Here is a 15,163-nt window from a genome sequence, read left to right as displayed (position 1 = left end):
AATAGGATAGTCAGAGAAAGGAGGGTGATTCTGAGCCTGGCAAGTGTCACAGCCCATAGCCAAGAGAGCAAACTCAGCAAGTACAAGATTTCTCCACACAGGGTGTAACAGCTGTGGAGGGGAGAGACAGGCTTATTGCTCTGCAATTGTGAATAATAGACCTTTTTATTCCCCACGAAACATACAAAACTCCTTTCCCCAGAAGGTGGGGAAAGACACAGACAGTGTCAGTCCACTTGCCCCCAGCACCCATCCTCTTGTACAGTTGGCATGAAAAGTCTCCTGTCCATACAAGGTTTCCTATGCCAGCTCACAAGATGCATCAATTTCTTACACATCATCTAAACCACCCGCCAGCTTTGGGAAATTCTTCATTTGAGGAACAAGCTCCCTGCTTCTCTTAAGCCCAGCTGCTGGGCCATGACCCAAGTAACCTGTCACTGGAGCCAGAACCACCAGAGTTCTCTCCCAGTCCAGGATTAATGACCCAGTTCAACCAAAAGAGGACACTACTTCTATGGCAGGGAGCGAGCATCCCTTTGACCTACTCCTTTGCATAGGGCAGCTCCATCAGTGGTCCCTTGGAGGAAGCTGACACCTGCTTCTCCAGCTCCTCCACCACCTCTCTCAGCCGATCCTCATTGCAGTAAAAATACACATAAAGGTTGCGCTCTGTCTGCAGGATAGGGCTCTCCAGAGATCTGCGCTTGACCTTCAAATCCCTCAGGAGGTCTGTCAGCATTTGGTAGAGGTTGTCCTGCATGGTGATCAGTCGCTGCATCAGCTCAGTGATCTCCTGAGGGGCAGAGCCCAAACGCATGTGAGCACACCCAGTCCAAGCTGACTGGGCCACCTTGGCTAAGGCACCCCAATCTCTATACTTAACAGCACATGTGAGACACAGTGAGAATCACCCTTGTCCCTCAGCCAGCCACTGCCTCACTGGATAGCTTTTGGGACAAGGCAAGGATCAGGCCAACCTCCTCTCCCTCTGTGGGCCGAGAGGCAGTAAGTTTTCCCCCCAGCACCCAGGGAAGATGGCACAGAGGGTTTTGACTCACAGCCCTGTGCCACCAGCAAGGCCTAGCAGAGCAGGAGTGCTTGCTTACCGGAGAGGAGAGCTGCAGCTGGTTGGAGCTGTTGTACAGCAGCCGGTAGAGCACCTCTGTGGAGGACTCCAGGGCAGGGAGCTGGGACATGGGAGCTGCCAGCTGTGCTTCCAGCACCCTCTGGTCCTGAACCAACTGGGAGCACTGGGCTGCTATGGCCTTATAGCTGCGGAAGAGCTGCTGCTCCTGATCTTGCCCCACCAGCATGTCCCAGAGCCTGGAAGAGGGGATAGCCAGCCAGAGGCGTGAGCAGTGTGCCAGCGCTGAGGAAAAACAGGGCTCAAGGGACTTTGTGCGCTGTGGGACTGGGATGCAAGCAGCTGTGGGGCAACAATGAGGACAACCACTCCTGGTGAGCAGCCCATGTCCTGGAGGTCTGGAAAGAGCACCATAAAGGACCAGGCAGGCTCAAGAACCAGTCAGGGACTCCTTGCTGGCAGGCACCAGCACCAGCTACTCCAGAGCTGTGCAGGGAGGACTGAGAAGCCCTTGTCAGTGCAGGACACCCAACCAAAGAAAGCTTTTGCTCCAAGCAGCTTGTGCTTCCTTCAGGCCCAGCTCTCCTTCTCTATGGCTGATGACTTGCCTCTACACTCTCCATCTTCACATCCTAGGAAAACCTCTGTCCTCCGTACTCATTCCTTTCTCCAAGTCCGTGCTTTGCTGCATCAGCACTAGCCAGCCAGGAAGAGGCAGATGCCATCTTCTGGGAAATTTCACACCACCTGGAGTCAGGGTGGCTCTGCACTGGCAGAAGAGCACTGCTAGATTGCATGGTAGCTTGGGTCTGCCACATGCCTTTCCCATTCCCATGCCACCTCCTCCACATCTAGTTTGTTCCTCATGCACGCGCACACCCACGTCCTTACCGTACAGCAGAGAGGTCTTTGGGGTCTATCCATGTGTGTGGACAACCCTTGTCAGAGGAGCTGGCATCTTTGAAGTAGTCCTGCTGCTCCTGCAGCCTGCTCTGGGCTTCCCTCATGGCAGCTTCCATCTCCCCCAGCTGAGCCGCCTTCTGGTCCAGCTCCTTTCTCTCCCGTTTCAGCTGGAGCTCCAGCAGATCCAGGCGGCTGTGCTGGTTCGCCAGCCATGCAGCCGCCTCCTCCTGCCTCCTTGCAATGTACTGCAGACGGGCAGCTTCCAGGCTGAGCTGCCTCTGCAGGATGGGCAGGCGAGAGAGGCAGGCCTCTGCCTTCAGCAGGGGCGGCAGCTGGTGGGTCAGGGTCTGCGTGATGTCGCAACGCAGGGCATGAAGCTGCTTCTCAAGCGTGGCAGCCTGACTCTGGAGTTCTGCCTCAACTACATGCTGTACAGGGGGAAGACAAGACAGGCGGGTGTCAGGGCGGATCACTAGTGCTGCCTGGCTCTGCCACCCCCTCCTGACACGTCAGCTGTGCTCCAGCGTTCCACAGGAGGGACTGCCTGCAGCACAGGCAGACCCCGCCACGAAGGATGGTGGAGGAAAGGGAGCACTGGCCCTACCTGGTTCTCCTCAAGAGCTTCCAGAGTCCTCTGGGCCCACTCCAGCGCAGCACAGTTGCCTTCCACTTTTGCTGACATGACTATAACCTCCCTCTGGGCACAGATATGTGCTGTCTCCATTTGGCCCAGCTCCTTCCAGTAACTGTCTTGGTCCCCCAGTAACTCATCTCCATCAGTCCCAGGGCTTTTTGGCATTGTTGTTTGCTTGGCATCCATTCTCTCTGTGGCTTCCTGGCTGCCATCTCTCTCCTCCTCATCCCCCATGCTCAACACCTCTCTCCCATTGCTCCCCTCCGCTAGCAGCTCTGCCCTCGAGCCTTGGACCAGTATTCCCTGACTTGCTGGTGCCACCCCCCATGGTGTCTTTGCACACTCTTGATAAGGAGCTCCTCTTCTTCCTTCCAGTATTTCCCAGTCTAAGTCCATCTGTGTCCCAGCCTCCAACCTTTCCTTCAGGCTGCTCTCTCCCTGTGCACTTGCTCCCTGAGCACCCGGAGCCTGGACACTCCCTGGTAGGACCTGCTGGATGAACCTCTCAAACACATCGGTGGCCTGTTGTTCTAGCTCCATGTAAGGGCCAAGATCCATCTCGCACAGCAGTGCCGGCGGCCGGCCTTTCCCCACATCCGCATGCCACTCTGCCAGCTGCTTTGCAGCCTTGCTGATCTGGCTCAAGACAGCACTGGTTTGGAAGATCTCCACTTCCAGGTCCATCTGAGCCTTCCTCAGGTCCTGCTTCACCACCTTCTCCTCTTCCTCCAAATACCTCAGCTCCCGCTGCAGATTGACTGCCCAAACCTGCAGCTTGCTGTGCCGCCAGAGCTGACGGTCACGATAGTCCTTCAGCTCCTGAAGCTCCTGCTGCAGGGCCTCCAGAGAGGGACCCTCATCATCCGGTATCGTGCTTGGGAGCTGCGGGACCTGGCAGCACATCTGCAATGCCTGCTCGAGAGCATCCCCTTCCAGGATGGGCTTGCCTGCAGCCAGCAGGGCATCGTAGGCCTCCACCTCGGCTGGGCTCAGCACGTTCTCCTCACCCACCGTGCTGCAGAACCACTCAAGGAACTGCTTTGTCTGAGGGCACTCAAAGAGCCAGTCGAAGTCCTTCTCACAGAGGGTGTCTGCATGGGGGTAGACCAGCCTCAGCGTTGCCACAAACTCTGCTCCTCTGTTGACTGTGTCCAGTGGGAAGGCCTGAGAGTATCTCTGGCTGAACATGGCAGGGATGGTCAGCACTAGAAGGGAAAAAGCAGGAGTCACCCTTAAAGGTCCTGACACCCACAGCCAGCTCAAGGGTGCCACAGCAGCACTCCTAGCTGCCTGCTTGAGGAGAGACTCCACAGGTGCTGCAGACCAGCTCATGGGGTGCAGCGTTGTTACGGTGAGGTACAAGACAAATGAGAGCCCACAGAGCAAGGGAGAAAGCCTGCCTGTGTTCCATTTCCATACAGCCTCCTCCCCAAGGCCATGCAGATCTAGCTCCTTTGCTAAGACATCTTCAGCCTCTAAGATATACCCATCAGAGCATCAGGGCAGGCTTTTTCAGCCTACCTATAGTTTGCTCCATGCCCTTTCTGATAACCAGCTTTCCCTTCAAATACCGCCTGTGCATTGCATCCTCTAAAAGTCCTGCCTCTGGTCCCAGTCTCCCCTAGGCCAGCTGAGGGATGAGCACCCTATCTCAGAGAACCAGGCCAACCCACTGTCTCCGTTTGGCTTTTGAAGGTACGAGCGATGCAGCGGCCTCCCCTGGGTGTGAAGATGGTGATTGAAGCTGTCTGCATTATGAAAGGAATCAAGCCCAAAAGGGTGCCAGGAGAAAAGCTAGGCTCCAAGGTGGATGACTACTGGGAACCAGGCAGAGGCCTTCTCCAGGACCCAGGGAAGTTCCTGGACAGCCTGTTTAAGTACGATAAGGTAAGTGGTGGCAGGGGGAGGCTGTGACCAGGGATCAGGTATTGCCTCACAGAGATCCTTCTCACAGCAATGAAGCTTAAAGCTCTTTGTGGGCAACACCCTTCAGCAGCCCAGAGGATGAGGATGTATTTGTCCTGAAAGTCCTCACGTCAGCTGGCTGCACTTCACTGCCTTGAGCAGTGGGATCCAGATGCACAGGTCTTCCCCTTCTGTCCCTCTGCTCTTTCCATATGTAAGAGCTATATGGAAGTGGTATGGGAAGGGATTTACCCAGTCCCACAGCCATGCCTCCTAGGCCTCAACACGCAGCAATTTGATTCCTCTTGCTCCAGTGCGATGCCTTAACCACCCTGCCAGGTCCTGGGGCAGGCTGCAGCCCCTGGGGGAAGCCCTTTGAGGCCCTCCTCAGTCAGATCTCTGGCACCCTCATCACCGATCTCATTTCTCTCCCACCATTCCCTGCAGGACAATATTGCAGACACTGTGATCAGGGCCATCCAACCCTACATTGACAGTGAGGAGTTTCAGCCAGCTGCCATCGCCAAGGTCTCCAAAGCTTGCACCTCCATCTGCCAGTGGGTGCGTGCCATGCACAAGTACCACTTTGTGGCCAAGGTCGTGGAGCCCAAGCGGGTAAGAGACAGTGTGACCCGCTTGCTCTAGGTGTAGGGAACACAGGACTTCTGCAAGAGATGCTGAGAATCACCACATTCTGCAGGTCAGGACTTAATGTTCAGACCAAGCCTTAGCAGAGCCAAAGCCCCAAAACCCATAAATATAATAAAGTAGAAGAAATCGGCCTAGAATATGCTGGGACAGAAGTGATACCTTGTTCTTAGTGCTGAGTTCCTGGCTCAGCAGAAACTGTACTTACAGAAGCATTCCCACATCTCTCTATTGTTTCAGCCTTAATCCTCTCCAAGGCTAGCTATTTCTTTATTATGGTTTTGGGGCAAGCAAAGGAACCTTTCCTCCTGTTCACCAGTGGGCCACATCCTGAGCTTGTGTAAGCTGGCACAGGCTCTTGGCTTTTTGGAGCTATGCAGAAATGCCCTCCTCACGCCTACTTTTATTCCTGGGCTTGCAGAACGTCCCCCTGGAGTTAGGCAGCTCAACATTTGTCATGCAGGGAAGAATCTCAGTATCAGCTAGTGCTTTTATGGAAAACCAACACTTGCTCCAAGGCCTCTGGCTTTTTGGGGAAGAGGCTGGCCCCATGCCCAACATATCCACTCTTTTCCTTGTGCATCTCCCCAGCAAGCCTGGCGGGAGGCAGAAGAGGACCTGCGTGCCACTCAGAAGGTCCTTGAGGAAGCTAAGGAACGCCTGAGGGAGGTTGAAGGTGGCATTGCCATGCTGCAAGCCAAGTACAAGAGCTGCATAGCCAAGAAGGAGGAGTTGGAGATGAAGTGTGAGCAGTGTCAGCAGAGACTGGGCCGCGCTGATACGGTAAGCGATAGAGCTGGGTTCTGCCTGCTTACATGAGACAACTGTTTCAGGTCAAGGAGCACAGTGGTGAAAACCTCTAAGTGCCTGCAACTCACGACAATCCTAGGTTGAAGCTGCCTAGCCAGATCTCAGCAGCACAACAGGACTGGGGAAGCTAAGCTAGTTGGGCACTGGTGTGAAAAGCTGATGTTCTCTTGTGCCCAGCTTCTTCAGCCAGCAATGGGTCTCCAGGACACCTGAGAGCAGCAGCCCAGTAATCCCAGGATTAAGTGCTCAAAGCTGGGGACAGAATTCAGGATATGGCAGGGGCCACCCTGCAACCTCTGGTCACTAAGATCACCTCTAGCATTACCCAGAGAGCAGCAGGTCCAGGACACAGGGTTAGACCACACAGCACTCTCACATGTGCAACTTATCCACAGCTCATAAACAGCCTGGCTGATGAGAAGGTGCGCTGGCAGGACACTGTAGAGAACCTGGATTACAAGATCAACAACATCACTGGGGATGTGCTGGTTGCAGCTGGCTTTGTGGCCTACCTGGGCCCTTTTACAGTAAGTGTGCAATGCTCTCTGCGAGGGGCTCGGTTAGCTGCTTTGCTCTCCTGGCCTCTTGCTGTTGCTGGCCAGATCCGCTGAGAGAAAGGAATAGGGCAAAAGGATGCAAGATCCCTCCAGGATCTCTCCCCATTTGTGCCAGAGGCTGCACAGGGTCCCATTTGAATGGAAACAGGAAGGTTTAGATGCTCACAGCAGACTAGCTGCAACTAAAAGAAAGGCTATGACGGTGCTTCTCCTGGCAGGGACACTACCGCGTAGCACTGTGCGAGGAGTGGCTGAGGCAGCTGTCAGAAAACAACATTCCTCACACCAAGGAGCCGAACCTGATCAGCACCCTTGGAGACCCCATGGAAATCCGCTCCTGGCAGGCAAGTTGCAGAAAAACCCAACACTTCAGGCTGAAGGTGCCTCAGGCAAAGGCTAAAACACTCAGCTCAGCACTCACTAGGATCACCTGTACCAAAGGACAGGCCCCAAACCAAACAGCTCAGTAACGACCAAGCACCTCCACACTGCAGAGCTGGAATTGCTGCCAGGGCTCCTTGTGCAATGAGCAAGAGAGGACAGGGCAGCGGCAGCAGCTCTGAGGGCATCAGCCTTAACCCATAAGGCTTCCTCTTTACAAACCACAGGCTTAGAGAAAAGCCCTGACCGTAGCCTGCCCAAGCCTAACTCTGCCTGCACAGCTCTGTCCCATGGCTCAGCTGCTTCAGGCAGAGCTGCAGCTCTGGGCTCAGCTGCTGTTGAAGGTACCCTCACCACCATCCCCTACCCACCACACTGGGACCACACAGGGGCCAGGGCAGAAAGGGCTTCTCTCTGGTCAGCTGTGCTGTGCTACCAGGTGTTCCCAACAGCTTTTTCTGCCCCATTAGATTGCTGGCTTACCCAACGACACCCTGTCTGTGGAGAATGGGGTAATAACACAATTCTCCCAGCGCTGGACTCACTACATAGATCCCCAAGGACAAGCAAACAAATGGATCAAGAATCTGGTAAGAGCTGTGGGGAAGAAAGCCAGATCTGCCAGGATAGAGGAAACAGCTTTCTGTTAGGAGCTGCACAGAGCAGCCTCAGGCTTTGGGCTCCAGAGCTGCAAGACCCCCCACTGTCCCAGTCCAGCCTCCCCAGCACCAGACAGGCTCCACATCCATATTCATCCCAGGCGGACTTCTCTGCGTGGGGAAATCAGCACAGGGCAGGAGAGGGGCATCAAGTAAGGCATCAAATTCCCATTATGGTTCCCCACTAGCATTCTGGGGGCCTTATATCCTTCACCACACCCTAAAATGCACAGAACAGCCCTAGCATGTCCCATAACAGCCTTTAGGGTCCCTAGGACAGAAGGGATCAGGGTAGCGTTACCTGGCTGGTGAGCACAGTCCCTGCTCCTAGAGTGCTGGGGACACAAACCCACACACACCCACCTCTTCTCTCCCAAAAGAGAGCCACCCACTGCCCTTTTGAAGGGTCAGGTGGGAGGCTCAGGCAGCTGCTCCTGTTTTGCTCCCTGAAGGCTTTTCCCACCCACCTGCTCCTACTTTGCAGGCAAACAAGTTCAGAGTTACCAGTGTGGGGCTCCACAGGGGCATGACTCTTTAAAGGAGGTCTCCCCATTCCCCCCCTTCCTGCTGCCTTGTTGGACTGTCTCTAGTGGCTGGTGACATGGGCTAAGCTTGCCAAAATAGCCAAAAACTAGCTGAGCCAGAAAAGATATTATTTCTGCTGCTCTGGGGAGCTAAATCAACCCAGTGAGAGGTGTACCATGCACCAGAGGTGGGCAGGACACCACAGGGACCCTGCCCTCCCCTGCTGCCTTTCAGGAGAAGGTGAACAGCCTGGAGGTGGCCAAACTGGGCGACCGGGACTTCCTCTGCAGTCTGGAAAATTCAATTACCTTCGGAAAGCCCTTCCTGCTGGAGAATGTCGGCGAGGAGCTGGATCCGGCCCTCGAGCCTGTCCTGCTGAAACAGGTTCTGTGTCTCGCCTTGGCAAGGAGCGCAGTGGGTACCTGGCCGGGCTGGAAGAGGGTATCTGGATGGGGTGCAGTGGGACTTGGTGGGTTTGCAGGTCTGTCTGGGCAGGCAGCACTCACGTGGATGCTGCCTGTTCTGTGCTCGTCTGTCTTGGCCAGGGCTCCAACATGTCAGCAGCCTCCCGCACACCCCGGACTCCTGCCAGCAGGCATTTTGTCTTGGTATGGCAGGCAGGGTTATGGAATACAGCTGCTGCATTCAGGTTCAGGCCTTCAGGTCTGCCAGGCAGCTTTGAGCTCCTCTGTCTAGAGAGTCTTCAGACTCTCTACTCACTGCAGAGCACAGGGCACCGCGGGATGCCTTCCCTCACAAGAGGTAGCTGTCCCAGCCTTCCTGCATTTGTCCCTCTCCGGTACAGACCTACAAACAACAAGGCAACACAGTGCTGAAGCTGGGGGATACAGTGATCCCCTACCATGAGAGTTTCAAGATGTACATCACCACCAACCTGCCCAACCCTCACTACAGCCCTGAGGTTTCCACGAAGCTCACCCTCATCAACTTCACCCTCTCGCCCAGGTATCTGCTTACCCCATTAGCTGCCCACGCTGCTCAGCCTCCTTCCTCACAGTCCTCAAACTTCCAGGCCTGTGCCCCCACCCTCACCTCCATGGCTTTTGCTGTAGTGGCTTGGAAGACCAACTGCTGGGACAAGTGGTGGCTGCGGAGCGGCCTGACTTAGAAGAAGCTAGAAACCAACTAATCGTTAGCAATGCTGAGATGCGTCAGGAGCTGAAGAAGATAGAAGACCAGATCCTGTATCGGCTCAGCACTTCTGAAGGAAATCCCGTAGATGATTTGGAGCTCATCAAAGTGCTGGAGGCATCCAAGCTCAAGGCCGGGGAGATCCAGGTTAGAGGTGGAGGTGCTCTCCCCCTGCAGCTGTGCATCCCCCGCCAGCACTGCACTAATCATGACGTCTCTTCTGTCCCCCAGGCCAAGGTAATGGTGGCGGAGCAGACAGAGAAGGACATCAATGTCACCCGCCTGCAGTATGTGCCTGTTGCCGTCCGCTCGCAAATCCTTTACTTCTGTGTCTCAGACCTGTCCAACGTGGACCCCATGTACCAGTACTCACTTGAGTGGTTCCTCAACATCTTCCTATCGGGGATCAGTAACTCCAAGAAAGCAGGTGCCTGTCTGGAACGGCCCCTTCCCATCCCCTTCCTCACCCCACGTTCCTGGCTTAGTGGCAGCAGAAGCTAGGACACCCGCAGAGTTAAGGCAAACATGCCTGCTTGCGTCAGCTCTCAGCATGGTCCAGAGCTGCCCTTAGTTGTGCCCACACAAGGGAAGGGAAGATGTGGTCACAGCCTCCCCTCCGTTCTCTTCCCCACAACTTCTCTGCTGCCCTGTCTGACCAGGCGGGAGGGATGTTAGTGCCCGGGCACAGGCACGTGCCACCCTGGTAATGGTGTGGCTCTGCTTGTGACGGAGCCACCTCCACGCACAGGTCCGGGCTGCTGCTGCCAGGCTGGGGGCAGCTTTCCCTGCCCAGCACCACGTGTTAGCCAGGATGATGGTGTCTGGGCCCGTGTAGGCTCCTGTGCTGCGGTGTGGACTCCCTCCCAGTGCTGGGGCAGTGTTTTCTTCTGGGTGCCGAATCTCACAGCCTTGAACTTTCACAGGGGTTTCTGTGCCAAGTCTGTATTTGAGAACAGTGTCTGTTCTTCCTGGGCAGGGTGCAGGTGTGCCCCTGTGACCAGGCGTCGACAGCTGATGTGGAGAGCACCCTCCACGTCACCCACAGCACCCACCACCCTTGTCTGGTTGTTGCTTTTTTTTCAGACACCGTGAAGGACCGGATTGTGAACATCAACAACTACATCACCTTCAGTCTCTACAGCAATGTGTGCCGTAGCCTCTTTGAGAAGCACAAATTCATGTTTGCCTTCCTGGTTTGCGTCCGGATTCTGATGAATGATGGGCAGATTGATATGGTGAGCAAGTCACCATGGTCCTTTGATGGGATCCCATCAGGGCACTCAAGCCCAGCCTGTCCAGTCCCCTTGAATAGCATGCCGGGGTGGAAGAGGAGCCTTGTTCCCTGGGGCTGGGGACAGGCTTGGCAGGCTGGTGGGCAAACCCTGGGCCTCTCTCTTCACTCAGATCTCAAACCTTTCCCTGTGTCTAAATGCAGAGCTGCCTAGTCTGAATCACCTGCAGCTTTTGCCAGTTTGCTGCCAGACTGCTGCAAAGGTTAGCAAGTTCAGAAGGAGAGGTAGGGATTAGAAGACAGAGAAAAGCTAGCAGCAGGTGAACTGTGATGTTGATCTCACCAGACCCTCCAGTTCACCTACTCCTCAACACGCACACCTGGCAGAAGAGGCAGCCAGAAAGTTACTACAGGATTTTACTTGGATGTGGCATAAACCCACGTGCTTCTGGCCCAGGCAGGTAGGCTATAATCCATGACCACGTCCTATCCTGTTCCCAGGATGAGTGGCGGTACCTGCTGTCAGGAGGGACCATAAAGGAGATGCAGGAGAACCCAGCTCCAGCCTGGCTGAACGAAAGAGCATGGGGAGACATCCTGGCCTTGAGCAACCTGAAGAACTTCTCTGGTTTCGCCAATGATTTTGCAGCCAATCTTGCAGCGTTCAGGGCCATTTTTGACAGCCCCAAGCCTCACAGGCAAGTGCCCCCTGCTTTGTCAGCTTAGCTGTACTGCGCCCGGCAGACAATGGTATCCCTGGGAGAGCACGAGGAGCCAATACAGCCACAGTGCTGGCTCTGCTCACAGTCAGTGCCGTGCCACACAAGGCATCGCCTTGTCTCCTCAAGGGTGGCCCTTGCCTGTGTGTGTTGCTTGGCCAAGGCAGAGCCACGTGACACCTTAGCCCAGCAGTACTTGGCGCTTCCCCAGTGGAAGCAGCTCTGGCTTGCCTGCTGATGGCTTCAGGGCTATGGACAACAACCTCAGCCAAGTCGCTGGAATGTCCTTGTCCCTTCTGAAACCCCAGGGGCTGCCTGTGGGCAACATGGGTGCTTCCTGGGGAGCTGCAGGATCTGACACATCCCCCCAAAATGCACCTCATTGCTTTGCAGAGAGCTCCTGCCTGGGAAGTGGGAGGCTGAGCTTGACGCATTCCAGAAGCTGCTGGTTCTGCGGTGTCTGCGGGCAGATAAGATCACCAACGCCATGCAGGACTTTGTGGCACTGAACCTGGATCGACACTTCATTGAGCCGCAGGTAACCTGCCAAAAAGAAGCGCTGGTGGGGCCAGGAGTGGATCAGGAGGTCTCGAGCTTGCTGTAAATGGGCCGTCAACATTTTCCAATTGCAGTGAGGGTGCTCATGCCTCTCTGCAGCTGCAGCATTCCCACAGCTGGGGAAACGTGTCTTAGATGAGGGATATCCTGCCTCATGTCCACTAGTTAAACCACATAGTGCAGGCATACAAGGGAAGAATTTGAATCACAAATGGGAAAGTGGTTACTGCCCTTATCCTAATGCTGCTGGAGGAGAGCTGTACTAGGCCTTTACTGAACATGTTTCTGGCCTCAGCACCCAAGAGCACGATGGTGCCTTGGAGAGGAGCTGGAGGCCAGGCAGAGTGAGGAGGTGCTGCACATGGTGCCGCTATGGCCCCTCTGCTCTGACCAACTTTCTGTGTTGCAGACCACTGACCTCTCAGTTGTCTTCAGGGAGTCCAGTGCCACCACCCCCCTGGTGTTTGTGCTGTCCCCAGGCACTGACCCAGCTGCCGAACTCTACAAGTTTGCTGAAGGAATGAAGTTCTCCCAAAAGCTCTCTGCCATTTCTCTGGGCCAAGGCCAGGTAAGCTGCTGATGCCCACCTGGGGCAGCACTGTCCTGCTTGCACTCCCAGCGATCTCACCTAGTTCCAAGCAGGTCAAATGCCCTTGCAGCACAGTGAAAACACCCTCCTGCCCCAGGGTCCTTACTCACCAACCTTCTGCTAGCTGGAGGAGCCAGTTCAGTGGGGGCTACAGCAGTTGCCCCTATAGTGCTCTCTAACTTCCTGAATCCATCCCCAGTTCTTCCATTCCCTCCACCCTCCCACACAGGCTTGCAAAAGCTGTAAAAGGGCCCATGCTGTGCCATCAGACAGCAAAGATCCAGTTAAGCCATGGGGACAAAGCCAGGCTGTAGCTCTGCAAAGTGGTCCTTCCACCCAGCAGCTGTCTCCCTGTCCAGCTCAGCAGGGCACAACCCGCGATGGACCAGGGTCTCTGAGCTCTTCTTATCTGCCTCCTCAGGGCCCCCGTGCTGAAGCCATGATGCACAGTGCCATGGAGCAGGGCAACTGGGTCTTCTTCCAGAACTGCCACCTGGCCCCCAGCTGGATGCCTTCACTGGAGAGACTCGTCGAGGGCATTGACCCCAGCCAGGTGAGCTCTTTTACTGAGCAGCCTGCCCGCTCTGAGGATAACAGGCAGGAGGCTGGAGCCCTGGGAGGAGCCCAGATCTGGTTCGATCACATCCACAGGTTCCCCATAAAACCAGAGGGTCAGTGCAGGAGCAGCGGCAGTGGCTGTGCCTGCACCCTCTGAGCACTTGCTGCCTCCTGGATTTCCAGGTGCATCAGGACTTTCGCCTCTGGCTCACCAGTCTACCAAGCAACCACTTCCCTGTGTCCATCCTCCAGAATGGCTCCAAGATGACCATCGAGCCCCCCCGCGGGGTCAAGGCCAACCTGCTCAAGTCCTACATTAGTTTCAGTGATGACTTCTTGAATTCTTGCCCCAAGGTAAGACCCAGGTCATGCTTTGGTTTGCTGTCCCCAGCGCATGCCTGCTCCAATGTATGCTCTTCACCTGGATGTTGCTCCTCTCCAGGCATAGATCTTTCTCTCCGCTAGAGCTCTCACGTGCTAGAGAAGGGCTGGTGGTATTTCTCATAAGCCCACATCTACTCTGTGATGAGCCAATTAGAAGTTTCACCTTGAGAAACAGAAGCAACAGGATTGCCGAGGTGTGTAGTAAGACACTTGCAGCTCTCTTTAAGCAAGGGAGTGGGCCACAGCCTTCCCCAGCACAGCAGCCTGACTGAGGTTTCCACCTCTACAGGCTCCAGTTGGCACTGCTGAATTGGCACATCTCCTCTGCCAGGTCCCAGCAGGAACTGGCCCCATCCCAGGATGCCTCCTCCCAAGCTGAGCACCTCTTCTCCCTGCTCCCCTGCCCACAGGTCACAGAGTTTAAATCCTTGTTGCTGTCACTTTGCTTCTTCCATGGGAACATGCTGGAGAGGAGAAAGTTTGGGCCTCTGGGGTTCAACATCCCGTATGAGTTCACAGATGGAGACCTACGCATTTGCATCAGTCAGCTGCAGATGTTCTTGAGCGAATACACAGACATCCCGTACAAGGTAAGTGCGTGAGCTGGCCCCTCCTGAGGAGGGAACAGGCTCACGATGCACGTGCGGGTCGGAAAGCCATGGCGGGGTCCCTCACAGGTTCTGAAGTACACAGCTGGGGAGATCAACTACGGTGGCCGTGTGACTGATGACTGGGACAGACGCTGCATCATGAGTATTTTGGAAGACTTCTACAAGCCTGAGGTTTTAATTCCTGAGTTTGCCTATTCCGAATCGGGGATCTACAAGCAGATCAGTACCTCTTCTGACCTCGATGTAAGTACTCAAGTAACAGATTGCAGCTCATAGATCCAGGGGGATCCTCATAGTGCAAAGGGGATCTACTCCTCCCTGAAACCCACCACGTTTCCAGTTCCCTGGGGGAATATAAGTTTGTAAGAACCTGGGAATCTTCAGCTGCTTTCAGGAAGCTGCATCTGTTTCAAGCAATAGGAGGAAAATCTTGTCCCTGTGCACAGGAGGTGGTAGCAGCTATCACCAGATTTCCCCAGCTGAAAGCTTTTGTACTCTGAATCATTTTGATACCACATACCTAAAGTACCTGGGAGCTCTGCAGGAGACACAGCAGGAAGCTGACTACCAAGCTGCCCATTCTCATAGCATGTGTTTGCTTCTACACAAGTGCAATTTAACTCCCCAGCCAGACCACAAACCATGGCCATGGCCTCCACTCAGCCACCAAACCTGGCTCAGAGGAGCTGCCACCCTGTCAGCCTCCCCAGCAGCCGAGTCCTGCGTCAGCAAGCGTTGCTCTGGGCACACATAAGCTGTCCCTAAGTCAAAGCTGCAAGTTGTGTTTCCTGGCTGTGACGGGACCAAGAGCCGTGTAAAAGTCAGATGAATGAATCTCAAACACCAAGACAAAGGAATATCTCCCAACTGAGTCTGTGATCTGCTGGGTTTAGATCTGCTGGGTTTAGCTTATCCAGCAACCAGTCATTTCTTTCGGGACAGCCCCTTAGCAGCCCAAAGTGGCACCACAGCTTTATCCCTGTGCTCTTGGCCTCTCCTACTTCCTCTCCAGGGCTACCTCCAGTACGTCAAGAGCCTGCCGCTCAACGATAGCCCAGAGCTCTTTGGTTTACACGACAATGCCAACATCACCTTCGCTCAGAATGAGACCTTTGCTCTGCTGGGGGCCATTACACAGCTGCAACCCAAGACCTTCACGCTGGGAGGCCGCAGCAGGGAAGAGGTGGGTGCCCCAATCCTGTCAGTGCTCTGGCAGCCAGTGCCCGGTACAGGCAGTGAGCACAAACACCAG

The 15,163-nt window shown here is 55.0% G+C and overlaps 2 protein-coding genes across 2 annotated transcripts in view; one reads left to right on the top strand and one right to left on the bottom strand.

Moving 5' to 3' along the window:
- Positions 1–15,163, top strand: part of DNAH1 (dynein axonemal heavy chain 1) — a 71,368-nt gene that overhangs the window by 53,606 nt on the left and 2,599 nt on the right. The window contains exons 55-73 of the mRNA XM_075159116.1: positions 4,320–4,511; positions 4,977–5,144; positions 5,769–5,960; positions 6,383–6,514; positions 6,763–6,888; positions 7,396–7,515; positions 8,344–8,493; positions 8,915–9,075; positions 9,183–9,408; positions 9,493–9,688; positions 10,345–10,496; positions 10,994–11,194; positions 11,609–11,749; positions 12,179–12,337; positions 12,780–12,911; positions 13,010–13,270; positions 13,711–13,890; positions 13,978–14,154; positions 14,924–15,094. Coding sequence (XP_075015217.1) covers positions 4,320–4,511; positions 4,977–5,144; positions 5,769–5,960; positions 6,383–6,514; positions 6,763–6,888; positions 7,396–7,515; positions 8,344–8,493; positions 8,915–9,075; positions 9,183–9,408; positions 9,493–9,688; positions 10,345–10,496; positions 10,994–11,194; positions 11,609–11,749; positions 12,179–12,337; positions 12,780–12,911; positions 13,010–13,270; positions 13,711–13,890; positions 13,978–14,154; positions 14,924–15,094 — 3,237 coding nt within the window. The remainder of the gene's footprint in view (positions 1–4,319; positions 4,512–4,976; positions 5,145–5,768; positions 5,961–6,382; positions 6,515–6,762; positions 6,889–7,395; positions 7,516–8,343; positions 8,494–8,914; positions 9,076–9,182; positions 9,409–9,492; positions 9,689–10,344; positions 10,497–10,993; positions 11,195–11,608; positions 11,750–12,178; positions 12,338–12,779; positions 12,912–13,009; positions 13,271–13,710; positions 13,891–13,977; positions 14,155–14,923; positions 15,095–15,163) is intronic.
- Positions 165–3,987, bottom strand: LOC142086274 (HAUS augmin-like complex subunit 3). The gene is made up of 4 exons (XM_075159140.1): positions 2,595–3,987; positions 1,979–2,418; positions 1,110–1,326; positions 165–796 (listed from the first exon to the last, which is right to left on the bottom strand). Exons 1-4 carry the CDS (start codon positions 3,954–3,956, stop codon positions 545–547), a joined length of 2,271 nt encoding a protein of 756 aa, XP_075015241.1. The 5' UTR covers positions 3,957–3,987; the 3' UTR covers positions 165–544.

The sequence above is a fragment of the Calonectris borealis genome, chromosome 10 (assembly GCF_964195595.1).
Source record: "Calonectris borealis chromosome 10, bCalBor7.hap1.2, whole genome shotgun sequence".
NCBI lineage: Eukaryota > Metazoa > Chordata > Aves > Procellariiformes > Procellariidae > Calonectris > Calonectris borealis.
Note: the sequence above shows the minus strand (reverse complement) of the source record. Positions and strands in the feature narration are given on the sequence as shown.